This window comes from Ciconia boyciana, chromosome 13 (genome assembly GCF_034638445.1).
Source record: "Ciconia boyciana chromosome 13, ASM3463844v1, whole genome shotgun sequence".
NCBI lineage: Eukaryota > Metazoa > Chordata > Aves > Ciconiiformes > Ciconiidae > Ciconia > Ciconia boyciana.
This window is the reverse complement of record NC_132946.1, coordinates 8,807,759-8,823,038: the sequence shown is the minus strand read 5'-3', so window position 1 is coordinate 8,823,038 and position 15,280 is coordinate 8,807,759. Positions and strand designations below refer to the sequence as shown.

At 41.7% G+C, this 15,280-nt stretch overlaps 1 protein-coding gene across 3 annotated transcripts; it reads left to right on the top strand.

The window, feature by feature from the left end:
* The first annotated feature begins 524 nt into the window (after positions 1-524).
* DAGLB (diacylglycerol lipase beta) lies at positions 525-14,864 on the top strand. 3 transcript variants are annotated; one of them, XR_012044979.1, is made up of 16 exons: positions 525-785; positions 1,450-1,601; positions 3,708-3,882; positions 4,535-4,796; positions 5,929-6,054; positions 7,035-7,162; positions 8,203-8,329; positions 8,691-8,774; positions 9,234-9,311; positions 9,711-9,791; positions 9,887-10,014; positions 10,503-10,571; positions 10,665-10,737; positions 11,786-12,039; positions 13,540-13,814; positions 13,940-14,864. XR_012044979.1 is itself a non-coding variant. In XM_072878267.1 (15 exons), exons 1-15 carry the CDS (start codon positions 691-693, stop codon positions 13,730-13,732), a joined length of 2,025 nt encoding a protein of 674 aa, XP_072734368.1. In that variant the 5' UTR covers positions 525-690; the 3' UTR covers positions 13,733-14,861. The 3 variants fall into 3 exon arrangements, 2 of the variants coding, with proteins under 2 accessions (XP_072734368.1, XP_072734369.1); XM_072878267.1 differs by having other exon boundaries at positions 13,540-14,861; XM_072878268.1 differs by lacking the exon at positions 525-785 and adding an exon at positions 792-1,027 and having other exon boundaries at positions 13,540-14,861.
* Positions 14,865-15,280: the final 416 nt, after the last annotated feature.

Genomic DNA, 15,280 nt, shown 5'->3' with positions numbered 1-15,280 from the left:
GTTCCGACTTTTCTTGTGATGCAGCTGTTAAGCACTTTGCTGGTTTATCCGGTGCCTGCCTCTGACCCGTGGTGGTCGAGGTGCCGCCCTTCGGGTGTACCAGGATGGGCGGGGTGCTGGGAAACGCAGGTATTTAGCACAGGGTTTACTCCTGTTTACCCTCCTGTGCTCATCCCCCCTCCTCTGCAGCTGCAGCGGCAGTTTAACGGCCGGTGTCCCCGTGTCCGGCTCGCCGACCGCCGCCGCTAAGCCCGCACCGACATTCGCTCCCGCCCCGCCTGGGCGCTTCGCGCATGCGCCTGCGCCCCGGGCGGGGCAAGGCGGGCTTCCAGCCTCGTGTGGCCTCTACGCACGCGCCTGGGTGAAAAGCCCCGCCTCCCCCAGCCGTCTGCGCGCGGAGCGGCGGGAAGGCCGGGGCCATCTAGGGCGCGTGCGCGGCTTGGCCCAGTCGGGGGGGGGAGGGAGGGGCATGCCCACAGGGTGATTCGGGGCGCCGTGTGGTGCGTCATGACGCGTGACGCTTCCCGTGACGTACCGCCTGCCGCCGGGTGGGCGGCGTGGCCTGTGGGGGCAGCGGACGGCGGCGCTGGCCGCGGGCGAGGGCAGCCCGTTAGGGCAGGGCCGGCGCAGGTGCAGGTGCAGGTGCTCGGGCGCCCGTGACGGAGCGGCGGCGGCGGCGCGGCCCGCAGGATGCCGGGGCTGGTGGTGTTCGGTAGGCGCTGGGCCATCGGCAGCGACGACTTCGTCCTCCCGGGGGCCTTTGAGCTCTTCGTCAGGCTGGTGTGGTAAGGCGGTGCGCGGGGCCGTTACCTCCGCGCCCGCGGGGACGGGCCAGTCGGGCCGGCGCTCGCCGCCTCGCCTCGGGGGCCGCTTCTCGGCGCGGCTGCCGCTCGCCTCCGGGTCCTCCCGCCGGCGGGCGGAATTTACGGCTCGCCTGCGGCTGACTGGCTTCCTCGGACGCGAGCGGTAGCGTTGCCCCCTTCATCTGAAGCGTCGCATCGCTGGGGAGGAAAGCGGCGGGTTTGAGGTAGAGCCCCTTGGCTGACACGGTACCGGAGCGCCATGTAGTTACTGCGCCGTCTTCTGTACGCGCGGAACCGTAACGGCTTGGTTGTATTTAACAGCTGACTAGTGCTAGTGTGGTTTCGTTACTTCAGGAATTAATACGATGGTTCCTTCGTTTAGATCAGCCTAGGTTCTTTGGGATCTGTGGAAACGAGTAGCACCGTAAAGGGAGTCTGTTGCTCGGTCCGTAAACGACTTTGTTGTAATTACTGCTGAGTATTCGTATAGTCATTTCATTCTGAGCAATTCCTTGTATAACAACGCCCTTTCTGTTAATCTTTGTGGAATGCTTTCATTAAGATGAAAACTATTTATCGGGTGATCCCTTTGCAGTATGCGCTTTTCTCTTGCAACTGTAACTTTTATAATCTTACTTTTCTGTAGGTGGATCGGAATTCTTGCTCTTTACACAGTTCACAAGGGGCAGTTTAACTGTCCTGGGGGAGAATTACTGCACAGCTACTTGCTTGTCCTCCTCATTCTCCTGGCTTCTATAATATGTGCATTATCTGCTCTTGTGTACATCAGTATGCAAGGTAAATAGTGAATAATAACATTTTGTATTTTATATTTATCTAGTAGGATTGTAATATATATGGTTTTTTAATCTGGAGTTGACATTAAAAAAATGCAAAAAAATTCATGTGCTGTAATGGTAGTCAAACTAGAGAAACTGTCAGCATGAATATATTTGCTTTAATAGTATTAATCTCTGTTAGTCAGGAATCTAAAACAATAGCTTAGTGCAGCTGACGGTGATATGTTCATTGCCATCAGAGCGTCTTGAAAACTTCCTCTACATTCATCGTTAATACATGTCCTCGAATGGAACACCACTTAACCTCTCTGACAGAAATTTAGGGGAATTTATCCAAAAGCAATTTCTCACTTGAAGTATCATGTTAGCTTTGCCTTGCTTAGGCAGATTCGGTCATATCTTGTGAAAGTTCATGATCTGCAGTGGGTTGCTTGGGAAAAAACAGCCATAGGAACATGATCCATGTAACTGTCATAGTAAGCTAATGCAGTAAGTACTGTTAAATAGAACAGGACTTACAGCTTGAAGTGAATGGCTAAACAGAAGTAAGAACACCAATGCAACTTCTAGTCATTTGTAGAAATGGCTCATTTGGGTTTAAAAAATGCTAGGAATGCTTTTTTCCTGCTGAGGCACCTCATTATCAAAGTAATGCTAGGAAGATTAATTTGAAATATGTGTGTGGTCTCTGGAGTAATAGCTGAGACCCCACAATTTCTAATATATTGGTTCTCTCAGCACACTGTAAATAAAAGAGTGTTTAAATAATGTAAGTGGAAAGAAGCATAAAAAGTGCATGAAGAGAAAGTATGACAGAGCAGAGATGGGGATGATAATCCTTGCCTTGAATCTAACCACTGCTTTTCCTACAGTTTCTAGAGGAGGGAAAGGAAGATTAGCCAAGTTATGCTATTTATATCAAAGTTGAGGAGGTGAGAGATGTAACTGCAAATAGCAGGGAGAAAAGAGCCTTGTTCAGTATAAAAGTACAGCTACGAGGCCATTATAACTAAGAAATGGAAGAATTCTGAGGCTGAATTTCTAAGAAAAGTAACGGTGAGATGTCTTGGACATAATGTGTTATAATGTGTGGGTTTGAGAGCAATGGTTCTTGCACCACCCCTTGCACTGTACTGATGCGGGCGTTAGTGATGCCAGTGGTGAGCCTGACTGGAGAACTCATACACTAGGTTGTGGTGCTGGGAAAGGAAAGAAGTTGTTTTCAGGACCCACAGTTCCATCTGATTGTGTCTGTAAGCAACTATGCTGCTGCAGTACAGGCTACAACCCAGGAATGGGAAGAAGCGACCACTGGATCAAGGGCTTTTTAAACAGCTTTGTCACTGGATGTGAGCCACAGCTTTACAATTGGAAAATAGTTTCCAAAGTTGTTGTTTTCTGCAGTGTTTTAAGCCTTTACAGATTAACCTGCCTGCACATGAGCACGCATGCCCCACCACTTCGTTACCTTGCGATCAACAAACTGGTTTAAGGACCTGAGCTGGCCAAAAATTACTCCCTTTTTTATTTTAAGAGTGCTAAAAGGAAGAGGTTACTAGTAAGCTAACAATACAGAAACTAGTCTAAAAAGTATTGTCCTGGTAATGGTCCTCCTAAATAAATTTGTTCTCCTAAATAAAAATGTGAATGAACTTGTTATTTCGTGACTCAGTGTACAGACTTCATTGTAGCCCTGCAAAGTAGGATCTAAAAATGAAATATTCAGCCAACTGAAAGCTAAATAGAATAATAATAAAAGCTGGCACCAAAAGTCGTAAGAACCTGTAGGTGAGCCAACGCTCCAGTGTGCTGCTTTGGCTTATGCTGGGCACAGCGTTACTGCCTCAAGTTTGCTGCAGAACTGTCTCTGACTAGAGAGTGGTTTTGGGTATTAGTAAAGTAGATTCTAAGAATCACAGCTATAAACCCATTATTGTTTTTCTCGGCTTCAGTGATAGCTTTCCATTAGTATGAGAATACTTTCAGTTTCAGTTAAGTTTCTTACTTTCTGTTAAGCTCAAGAAGTTAATATATGAGTAGGATTTTAGATACTTAAGATGCATCCATAAACAGTTCTTGTTTTAAATTCTCCCTGTAATTTCAGGAACAATTTCTAATCCAGGCCCAAGAAAATCACTTCCCAAGCTACTTTATACTCGCCTACTTCTCTGTTTGCCTGAATTCATCTGGGCTGTTGTAGGAGCTGTATGGGTGTCAGACAGCAGTGTGCACTGCGAGAAGACTGTGATAAATGTCGTCATTGGGACAGTTATTGCAAGGTAAAGGTGTGCCCCAAAAAATCAAAGCTTGACAGTGTACCTGAAACAGAAATGCTGCTTACACTTGTTTTGTATGTGTTCATTGAAGGCTTTTCCAGCAGTTGAAGGCTTTGATATTTCTTATAAATTATTTTGGCTTCTCATAGAAGAGTTTTCATTGTTAACGGTGAAGACTTTTTAAGTCTAGACAGCTAGCATGAGTTTATATCCTTCTATAAAGAAGCTTGAGCTTCTTGCCTTGCAAGAGCAGATGCTAGGGTGAAAGAAAGGAGGTGAAGATCAGACAGGGTAAGAGGGATAGATGGGAATGTAGAAAACTGGATAAATGTGAAGAACATAGTAACTAGATCACTTAACTGGTAGTGAAAAATGGAGCCTTCACAGATCTGTGTTGCTTTTTCCAAAGCACAGGGCTGAGATTTTGTTTGGTGCCCTACGTGAAATTAGCTGACAGCCTTGTTCTTGTGCCTAGTGGATTGAAAGCCTGTTAACAAAACGTGCGCCCTTAAGACAGTAACAGATGGTGTTCATACAGTATTTCATGCCTAACTTTGTTTTCTGTCTGTCAAGATCTATAGTTGTGTTTTCTTGCATACTTGTCAGAACTATCTGGTTTCACGGTCTTTTTATTCCACTTCCTTCTGTTTTGCAGCTGGGTTATCATCATCTTTACCATCATTGGAGCTGTAATCGTGTTTGATCCACTTGGGGGGAAAAAGACGTTTTACCTCACCGATAGTGTAAATCGGAACCTGGAAAGCAGTCAGTCAGGGCAATTGCTATATAATGTGAAGAACACTGCCACCAGAGTCTGGGAAAAAAGAATCAGGTTACTGTGTTGTTGTATTGTGCAAGATGATGATCATAGAGTGGCTTTTACAAGCATCGCAGAGCTTTTCCGCACCTACTTTTCAGTAAGATGGAAAGCTTTTATTATGTTCTGTTTTTTGACTAACTCTGAATTTGCAAATGTTGCAACACACATATACGTTTGTTCAGCTAGAGGTCCCTGCAACCCTGTGCCTTGAAATAAGGTTTTGAATATGCTAATTTCAAAATTAAAAGTGATTCTTGTACAAGTGTACAACACTGATTTTCCCCTCCCTTTAACAAAGGTTTCTCTCCCTTCACAAGTGTGAAGGGCTGTGAGAAAACAGTACCCTTTCTCCTTAGGTGAGTATATAGTCAGGAGAACAAGGTGAGTTTCTTTTCCTTAGTATGTGAAGATGGAGGCATTTTTCCTACTGACAATGAGTAAGGATTCATACCTGTAGCAGAGAATCAGACTACTTTCTGACTATTAAAAAAATGAGCCCCACAGTACGTTAAGGCAATCTTCCTATTCCGAGCACATACCAGACTGGAGTGTGCACATGCAGGAAGTTGCCTTATGGACACAGAGCGCATCTGCCAAATTGGAGTCTGCATAGTGTTTATTTAGCTCACATTTATGTCACCTACTGCTTGGGCAGTTACAGTTCAATGTTGACTTTGAAATCTGTTCATGATTTCAAGACTAGTAGTTCTTGTTATTAAGCAGTACTTGGGTGTGCTGATTTATAGCTACAGCCTACTCAGTGGTTTATAGGGTAAATGGTATAAGTCATATGGAGAGATGACTGCCCCAGATAGTTGAATAAAAACCCTTCAGCCTTCTCCTGTGTAAAATCCTTCTTAGTAGTTCTCAGTATAGAGGACTTTTCACATAGAGCTTTTCACATAGTGGTGTAGAACTGTGATCAATAACGTCTGGATCATTATTTGCTATATGGCTGAGCAGGTCCTCTGCTGGGTATTTTAAGTGATGAAATTCATGTGTAGAATTGTCATTGGTGTTATTGAAGAAAACATTCAATATGTACAAAAGGGGCGGTGGGAGATTAGATGCTGCTGTGACCTGTTTCTCCAGTGCACATTGTCTCTGAGTGAAATGTATTTATATAAACTGAAAAAATATAATTCCGTGTGCATTTTCTTATGAGATAGATAGTTTTGCCATGTTGAGGTGTGGGATGGTTTTAAGCGCTCTTTCATTTCTTTGTACAGGACACTGATCTGGTGCCAAGTGACATAGCAGCTGGTTTGACTCTGCTCCATCAAGAGCAAGATAAAATGGAAAGTTGCCTAAAAGAGCCTGAAGAAGTCCTATGTCATTCTCCATCATCTCTTGTGGTAAGATAGGGTTGTTGCAGCCTCTGGTGCAATTACTCTAGGAGGTGGTGCCAGATCAAATGGAAATGCAGTTCTTGTGCGAGGGGTTTTTGTTTTTTTAACAAAATGAAACACTACTATAAAAATTCACAACAATTTAAATTGTTAATAAATGCAGTGAAAACATATTCATGAGTTTGCAATCAAAACATTTGTCTGTTTTTGCATAAGTAGAACTTATATATGAATGGGGAATTAAGTGCAAAAAGGAACCGTTTAGGACATTTGATCATTGTTGAAGAGCTGGGAGAGAAAGGGAACAGAGAGAAAATTAGTATTTAGTGCTATTTGCATAGAACTGAAAAGCTAGTCTTTTAGTATTGTGGTCTGTTTAAATTATGTCTGCTGCAAATATCCAGACAAGGTAAGAAGCAAAAATAGCATCTTTTAAATGCTTGCAGATGATGGGTTACAGTTTGTTAATTGATTTTTGCTAGTCTTCTATGGTAAAATGCCTTTGTAAATTATTTTACCTTCTTTTGGTCTGTGTTTCATAGAGGTATATAGTTCTACTTCAACCAATGTGTTTCTATCAACTTTCTTTTGAATCCAGCCAATATGATGGGGTCATACTTTAAAGGTCCTTACCAGAGAGATCTGCCTCAGACTCTTTATCTGTTCCTTTGACATCCTTAAGTAACATATTTGGAGTGAATGCTGTTTTTGGTATTGAGCTTATCAGTGTATAAGTATTGGAAGAAACTAATTTAATGAGAGCTTTTCAAGATTCTTGAGCTGCGTAGCTATGCAAACAAACACAGACTTTTTCCTGGAATATGGGTGGCTATTTTTAGTTCCTCTTAGACCTTGAGGTTTTCCTTTTGGATAGTGCGTATTTCATCATGCCTTGATTTTCACTAGTCTGTGTTCAGGTTTTATTCTGGGGCTGCCTAACACACCTTTCTTCCTCTCCTTCCTTTTCTTTCCCTGTGTCCTTTCAGACAGATGATTTGGATATCGAACTGGAGAATGCTGCTCACTATATGCTGTTTGCTGCAGCTGCTTATGGCTGGCCTTACTACATATACACCAGCCCATTTACTGCACTCTGTAAGCTCAGTGGTGACTGGTAGGTTCCATCAAGAGCTTAAAAACACATATCTTCCTTTTACTTAACTAGCGTTAGCAGAAATAAAGTAGTTTCAGTAGCAGTATTTTTGTTGCATTAAATTATATCACTCTTGGGAGTACATGAGCTTGACTGGTAGAGTTGTCTTTCACAAATTCAATCATCAAAGTAGAAACAAAATTCCAACATCTTTCCATCCTCAGAAACAGAATAGCTTTTGTTTCTTAAGAAAAGTTTGTGATTGAAATAAATAAAATTAATTTAGCAAAATGACAAAGGAAGAATTGGAATTAAATCAAATGTTTTAAAATGAGGCTTTTCAGAGCTACCTTTTGGGCATATATGTATGTATAGAAATAAAAGTGTATCAACATTTTTCCCTGTCTTAAAGGAATTAGCAAAAGTTACCTGTCCCTCCAGCCTCCATTTTATTCCCTTTGCCCCCTTTACTCAAAAACCAGTTACAGTCAGAATTTAAGTATGCATAATGCTGTGTAGGATTACTATATATTTAAGTGACCACTGACATTTGTGACTGTAACCATGATTTTCGTAATTAGTAACATGAAATTATTTAACCTACTGAAATATAAATGACTTGGAAAAAAAAATACTGCATAATACAGTGGATAAAACATGAGATAAGCCTGCTGTACAGAATTTGTTTTGAATTTCCTTTTTGCTTGTTTGTATGTTCTGTTGTTGGCCTGTAGTCTTAAGAATTATTTTCTTACTGCATTGTTTGCTCTGCTGATAGTCCTGTAGCAATGGTGTATTTGCCAGTCCTTGAACTGAAAATGTATGGCATGCTGCTCAGGCAAAAACAGGTTTGTGGGCAGAGGTAACATCTTGTACCAGACTACTGATACTATTGCAAAAAAGCCAACCAAACAAAAACAAACAACAGAAAATTTAAAAAAAAATGGGGGGGGAATTTGACTCCTGGCAGAAATCCTTCTGCAAATGTAACTGAGTTTGATTCCTTGAAAGGAAACCTAAAAAATTTGAACATGAAAGTTTTTCTCTTCTGTGTTTGTTAGTTGCGGAAGTAGACCAACAGATTCTGATATAACTGGCAGTGATCGTCATAACTTTCACTTTGGATCCATCCTAAAAATAACAGGACTGCAGTACAGAGACTTCATTCATATCAGTTTTCATAACAAGGTAAACAATCTGGACAGGCATTCAGAAAAAAAACTTAGTGATTAATTCAGTAAAAGCGATGGGTGACGTTTCTACTTTGCCTTCAGCGTTTATAACGTGCAAGATGCAAAGCCAAATGAAAACAGGGCCTGAAACATTCAGTTCTGATTTTTTTTTCTAATCTAAGGGAACAGCCACAAAACCATTGACTTAAATCTATCTCAGTATTGCAAAAAAGGCACTTATAACTTGATAAGAAAATAGTTCAGTTTCTTTCCATAAGACAATAGAGAGCTCAATAAGAGAGCTTTCAGAAGGTGAGAACAAATGCTTACTCTTATAAAAATTTGGTGTCTTTACTGATGACATTTTTCCCCTCCAGATCTATGAGATTCCATTTTTTGTTGCTTTGGATCACAAAAAAGAAGCTATTGTGGTTGCAGTGCGAGGAACCTTGTCTTTTGAGGTATCATCCATCTGATAAAAATAATTAGCTTTATAGAAACGGCTGAACTCATAGTATCTAGAGGAAATTGTGTTATGCTGGCACATGTAAAAATAACTCACTCACAGGTATGAGTGAGTTCCAGGCTTAAGTTGTAAGCCTTCCTGTCCTTGGGTGGGTAATACTCCCTGTGCCACTGGAAGAGAGTGTGGAGGGCAGGCCACGGTAATTCCTTTTCACTATGAGTGGAGGTGCATTCGTAATGTGGGTGTTTGCAGCTTGGAAATAGTTGCTGAAATCAGAATTGTGATTGCTCTGTATACTTGCCTGGGTTCGTGCTTTATGGTGGGTTGTGTTTTGTTGCTTACACACTTGGCAGTCAGCGTGTCGATGTCCCCATGACAATGTTGAGTAGCAGAGCACAACCCATGAGCCATGAAGCCCTGCAGAGACATCTGACAAAAGCTGTCTTGTTTACAGGACATTCTTACTGATCTGTCAGCAGATTGTGAAGACTTGACACTAGAGGATGTTCTAGAGAATGGCTTTGTGCATAAGGTGTGTGCAGTCTGTAGCTGTTTATAAATCTCAGCAGTAAGAAAACTATAAACACCTGGGATCCTTTAGTTAAACAGAAGAGTATTCTCCTTGTGAGATGGATTGCACAAATTATTTCCGTGACTTGGTTGTTGCATCAAATACTGCCTCTGGAACTGCAAGGTAGAATTTGTAATCCTCTTGTCAGACCTTATGTCCTTATTAAATATTCCAAAAACTTTTTAACCATTATGTACAAGACCACTTGGTTATAACTAGACCTCTGTCAGGAGCATGTTAAAAGAGACCGGCTTTGCAAAAAGAAAGTTGTTCTGTGATGGTGTCGTGTTTAAAGTATACATGTATCACACTTCAGATTAGATGTACCTTTCTCTTCTAACTTTAAATGCTCTCTTGTAGGGAATAACTCAAGCTGCAAATTACATTTATCGAAAGCTAATAAATGACGGAATTTTAAACCAGGCTTTCACAATTGCTCCAGTAAGTTACCCTCCAAATAATTTTGTTTGCCAGAAAAATTACACAGAGCTTTTTCTGTGTCCGTCTATGTTTCAGTCTTCTCTTTCTGTCTATAGGAATATAAACTTGTAATAGTTGGTCACAGTTTGGGTGGTGGAACAGCTTCTATATTGGCGATCATGCTCAGGAACTCTTTCCCAACATTAAGATGTTATGCCTTTTCTCCTCCAGGAGGACTTCTAAGGTAAATATGAGACTTCTGTTACTTGGTTCTGTGTCTAAGATGTAAAAAGTCTTCAAGGGAGTTGACAAATATGTTAGGTGATAACTTTGGGTTTGTCTGTGTTAAGTTTGTTTATACCTTCTCACTAGAACCAGATTTGCTCCATCTCAAGTTACAGTTGAGTTCTTGGGGGAGTATTACAGAGTGAAATATATCTAGTGAATTCTATCAGATAGTATAATTAGAGTTTAAAATAAATGTTTCGGAAATAAAATGCTCGCCTGACTAGTGTAGCTTGGCCTGTTTGACATCTACACATACCGTTATAATCAGCACTCCAATTACTCTGTCATCTGTAGCAAGTAGGTCTGAAGCCTACTAAAGAACTGACTGCAAATGCTGCTGCTGTTGCCACATATTTGGTTTTTTATTGAATGATAATCATCATAAAACTAAAGTGTGCCTATCTCTTTAGTGTATCTAAAGGGCATCTTTTTTTTTTCCTTAAGCAAATCACTTGCAGATTACACTAAGCACTTCACTGTTTCAGTCATTGTTGGAAAGGACCTTGTTGCAAGGTGAGATGGAAGTATTTTTAAATCGTTCTTTCAGGGATGCATTGCAGAGAATAGGAGGCTTTTCTTTACTTTCTTCTATGTTTGTTTAAACAGGTTAAGTATGCCCAACATGGAGGACTTAAAGAGGAGAATAGTGAGAATTGTGGCAAACTGCAACAGACCCAAGGTAACTAAATGCAGTTCCTGGTTATAAGTCAGAGGAATTGTTAGCTGGGTTAAGCCCCAGCTTTCATGACATGACAATTTGTGTGTGCATTTTGATCTTAATGATGAGAGTGACAATTGTGTTTTGGAACAAAAGTGTGTGTTTTTAATTTAGTGACACTGGTATGTCATTGGATTACAGCTTATCCTATAAAGCTTATCCTATAAAGCTGTCTTTTTGGAATTTAAGATTCAACAAGACCTGTAAGGCATCTGTGCACAACATCCAAGACCTGAAATGATCTGTTTGCTAGTTTTGCTGATAAAGGGAACTATTAAAAAATGAACATGAAAAGAAAGGGGGAGGGAACAGCTAAAATGATGAAAAATCAGAAAGATTACTTACTTTAATAACCATTTAGTATCAGTAAGTAAACAAATTAGTGGTTTTATTTAAATTTTGCCTTCAGAATTCACTTGGAAAGCAACATTTCTCTGTTATGGTGTTAATTGCTTACCTTTTATTTTTGCTGTTAGTGAGAAACACAGTTTTGAAAGTGCTGGAACAGTGTGGTGTCAGGCAAGATGATAGTGGAGGTATAGAGGAGTGGCTTAAAGATTCAAAATGGAAAAGATTCATTTCTGAACATCTAAAGTTAGATCTGCTGTACCCACAAGATTTCCATGTAGTCCCAGGATCAGGGGTCATGTAGAGGGCCTGGGTGAAGTCGTAAATACAGAAAAAGATGACAGAGAGTTAGAAGTTGCAGGTGCAAGAAAACTTAAATCTGCAGAGCAGAATCCACACAGAATAACTCAACTGGTAAAGACTGTAATGTTTTCTGTAGTGTTACTAGTAGCTTGGGTTAGATAGCAGCAAAATAGGTGTTACTGTGGGGAAAATTCGGTAAGGAGATTTTATCAAACAAAAAGTTTGGGGAGCATGTGCATACAGTCATTTTTAATCTTTTAATGTAGTTTCAGATGATGTGTGTGCAAGCACACAACTAGAATAAGTTACTTGAAGAGATGCCAAACCTCAGCTCGACTGTTTTTCTTTCCGAATTCAGTACCAGATTTTGCTGCGCGGGTGTTGGTACGAAGTATTTGGAGGAGATCCAGATAACTTCCCAACTGAGCTGGATGGTAGAAACCAAGATGCCCTCACCCAGCCACTTCTAGCTGAGGAGAGTTTAATGGTTCATCGGTCACCTTCATACAGTGCCCTTGAGGATGAATCGCACTTAAATTCACCGCCTCGGTATCCTCATCTGTATCTTCCTGGAAAGATTATCCATATTGTAGAAGAATCCAGCTCTAGGAGGTAGGTAGAATAATAAATACCACTGTCTTGTTTTCCTAAAATCTACTTAAAGCTGCTTCTCACTTTCAAAGTACATGTTTCCAGCTCTGCTTCTCGTCTGCATCTCCAATACCTATCTTTGGTTATTATGCATTAGCTAGCTTTTCAGTTTTTACTCTGTGCCTCCCTGCTTCTTTCCGTTTCACTTAAAGCCCTGGAAACTGTTTCTCTTCACGCCTGCGTGCTTTATTCTGCCCATATATTGCATGTGCTCAAGTGATGCTTTTAAACAGCAAGACTGTTAAGTCAGCTTTGGCACACTGCAGTTCCTACCTGAGACTGCAGGTCTTGCAGTCTTATGTCCTGGCAGTGGTGAAGTGATAACAAAGTACCTAGTTATTGAGTAGTCACATGAATATTGGTGATGAGAAAGAGGTAAAATATTGCTGTAATACCAGCCTGGCCAGACGGGAGAGGTCCAGTTGCCCCAGTAACCAGTGTGCCCATGCAGGCTCTAGTTTCCTGTCCTTTGCTGCTTTTTTGTGGAGGCAGGAAAGTGAGACAGAGACAACAGAAAAGCTGAAACTGCTGGAAGGGTGAGGACTGTGGTTTTGTTGGGGCAATGTTGTGCTTAGGGGGGGTTGTTTGTGTTTTGTTGATGTTGGGTTTTTTAGACAAAACAACCTGAAACAGCCCACAGGCTAGACAGTGCTTGCTGCCCTCCCTTGTTTCATTCTGAAAGAGAAATAAGAGCACCTGTAACTTGCACAAGACCATCTTACAGAAGAAAAAATAAATCTGTACCTTACAGAAGAGGGAAGAAAAGGGCTGGAGAAGAAATTACCTTCTTTTCGTCCTGTTCAGTAGATTAGTATTTTATTTAAGCTTCACATCTTTAATGTTTAATGATTTTAATGCTGGTTTTACAAGTTAGATACTCTAACACCTGTGACCTGGCAGGCTTTCTCGATGGCTGCTCTCCTACCTTACTTGAGTTCATTTCTTTTCCTTCATTTACTCCACAGCACAGCAGTTAATCATGTTTTTTTCTTAATTGGACTAGCACACAAGAGCCCCCATCATGTACCATTCTGTAAAATAAAATCCTAAATACATCATATGTGCAGCATTAAATCTAGTGTCTGGTCTACTGCTGCTACCACTGTGACTCACTCCCTAAATTTGACACCAACCGTGTGAACGTGCAGTGCTGAACCCCTCACCCCCTTCCGTATTCCATGGTTCTTTGAGCAGGATTATTTGATAGCTTCTCTCACTGTTAAGGCACAGTATAGTTTGGTGTAGTTCTGCCTTCAGGGACATTGAATGGCAGCGTTGCCAACTGTTTCCCGAAGGTCAGAACTGTAGCTCTTTGGGAGCCCACCTTCCTGCTGTGACATGGTTCCAGTTCCTCCCTGAGCAAGGTCGGAACGCTCCAGGTTGTCTATTCCAGGCTTGGCATTAAGAGCCAGTTCTGGCAGTCTGAGCCATTGTATTTGTGGTGTGTTGTTCTTTTTTTAGGTTGTGCTCTTCCGATATTAAATATACGGCAAGATGGTCAAATGAAACAGTCTTCAGCAGCATTTTAATAAGTCCCAAGATGGTAACAGACCACATGCCAGATGTTGTGCTCAAAGCTCTGAACAGTTTGTCTCAGGACCATGGATCTTGTATTTCTTGTCAAACACGAGAATGTAACACCCGTGTAGTATAACCATAGCTCGAAGAAAAGGTGTGCGGGGTTTTGTTTATTGCAGGTTTCAAGTATTCAGGACAGATGCATTCCACTTGCATAGGTAAGTGGAGTTCAGTACTTTCTCACATTGCATAAAATAAACAAGGGTCCTAATGCCCTTGCCTCTGCAGCAACCTCGAGTAGCATTTTGCTGGTTAAAGCACAGATTCTTCATTGATTCTGAAGGTTGAGCTTTTACAAAAATGGAAGTCTGACAAGGCCTAGCTAAGCCTGTGTACACTGGCACATGAGAGCTGAGGCATCGGCTGAATACGACCAAAGAGAGTGTGTGCATGAGAACAGCTTGGCCTGTGCATTAGAGCCCTGCCAGACCTTAAAAGAAATAAAAGAATCCAGTTCTGCTTCGGCACCCCGTGACCGACCTTTGCAAAGCCTGGAGGGCACCGTACGAAGGGAGCATGATGAAAGCAATACAGCCCTGCGCGAGGGCTGCACCAGCTCAGTGGCTCGAGGTGGGTAAGTGACCAGCCTGTGGCAGGTGGCTGCGTGCGGGAAGGCCATGGGCAGCTCTGAGTGATTGCACTATTTTTCTTACAGATTGTGGTAGTGTCCCTGGGGGCATGTTGGGGTTAAATGCTGCTTTGATACACCTGTGCAATATTCTTTACCTGTCTTTGGTATTTGTTGATCCACATGACTACTTTATTGATTTTAAACTGAACTAAACTAATACTATAACTATTTAATGAGAAGGAAAAAAAAATTGTTCATGCCCTGGCATCATCTTAGTCCCTAGCTCCGATTACTGAGCGTACTGAGCCCATTCTGTCAAAATTGTATAACCCAGTGTATTGATTTTGAGAAAGTGGATTCCTTGTTTCCAGTGTGCAACTGTTTTAACTTTTTTTTTTTTAAGGCTCAGCAGCATTTCTTGTTAAAATTGATAGAAATAAGTAATATGATGTGGTTGCAAGTAACTGTGTGGATGTTCTTGCTGTGATACTTAATATGGAGACAAAATAAAACACACTCTAAAAACCTGACTGTTCAGCTATGTGGGTTGTGACAACAGTCACTAGGTTATAGCTGTTGGAAGAGCTAGACACCATCCAGCAACATCAGTCAAAGCCAACAGAAAAGCCTAGCACATGCTTCCTCCTGGAGCTGCCTTCCACGTACCCCAGCATCACCCACCACCTCCAGTGGAGGAAGAGCGGTCCCTGGGGGAGCACAGCAGGCTTGCCAGCTACTGCCCTGGAGAGAGGGGAGCTAACACACATAGAGCACTGCTATAAATTTAAAAAGCTAAAAACTAACACTTTGTAAAATGAAGGCTCTGGTGCAGTGTAAAGTAACAGTTTTAGAGGAAAAGCACTTTTGTTTGCATACAGTAGAGTGAAACATATTTTTTTCCCTGGTTGTCAGCAACTTTAAAACATTGCATAAGCAGCAACTCAACTGATAACGCAAGGCCTCTGAAGAACTGTTGCCAAGTCTTGTATTTAATGCCAGTTCTTAACATCAGGGCACTACTGAAGGAGCCTGTGGTCAGCACATGCCCCTGAG

Bases quoted from the DNA above. Each gene is read 5' to 3' on its own strand.
- DAGLB (XM_072878267.1), top strand. From the start codon at position 691: ATGCCGGGGCTGGTGGTGTTCGGTAGGCGCTGGGCCATCGGCAGCGAC. The intron at 9,312-9,710 runs GTGTGTGCAGTC...GCTCTCTTGTAG, and splicing joins AGAATGGCTTTGTGCATAAG to GGAATAACTCAAGCTGCAAA. The intron at 12,040-13,539 runs GTAGGTAGAATA...TTCTTTTTTTAG, and splicing joins GAAGAATCCAGCTCTAGGAG to GTTGTGCTCTTCCGATATTA.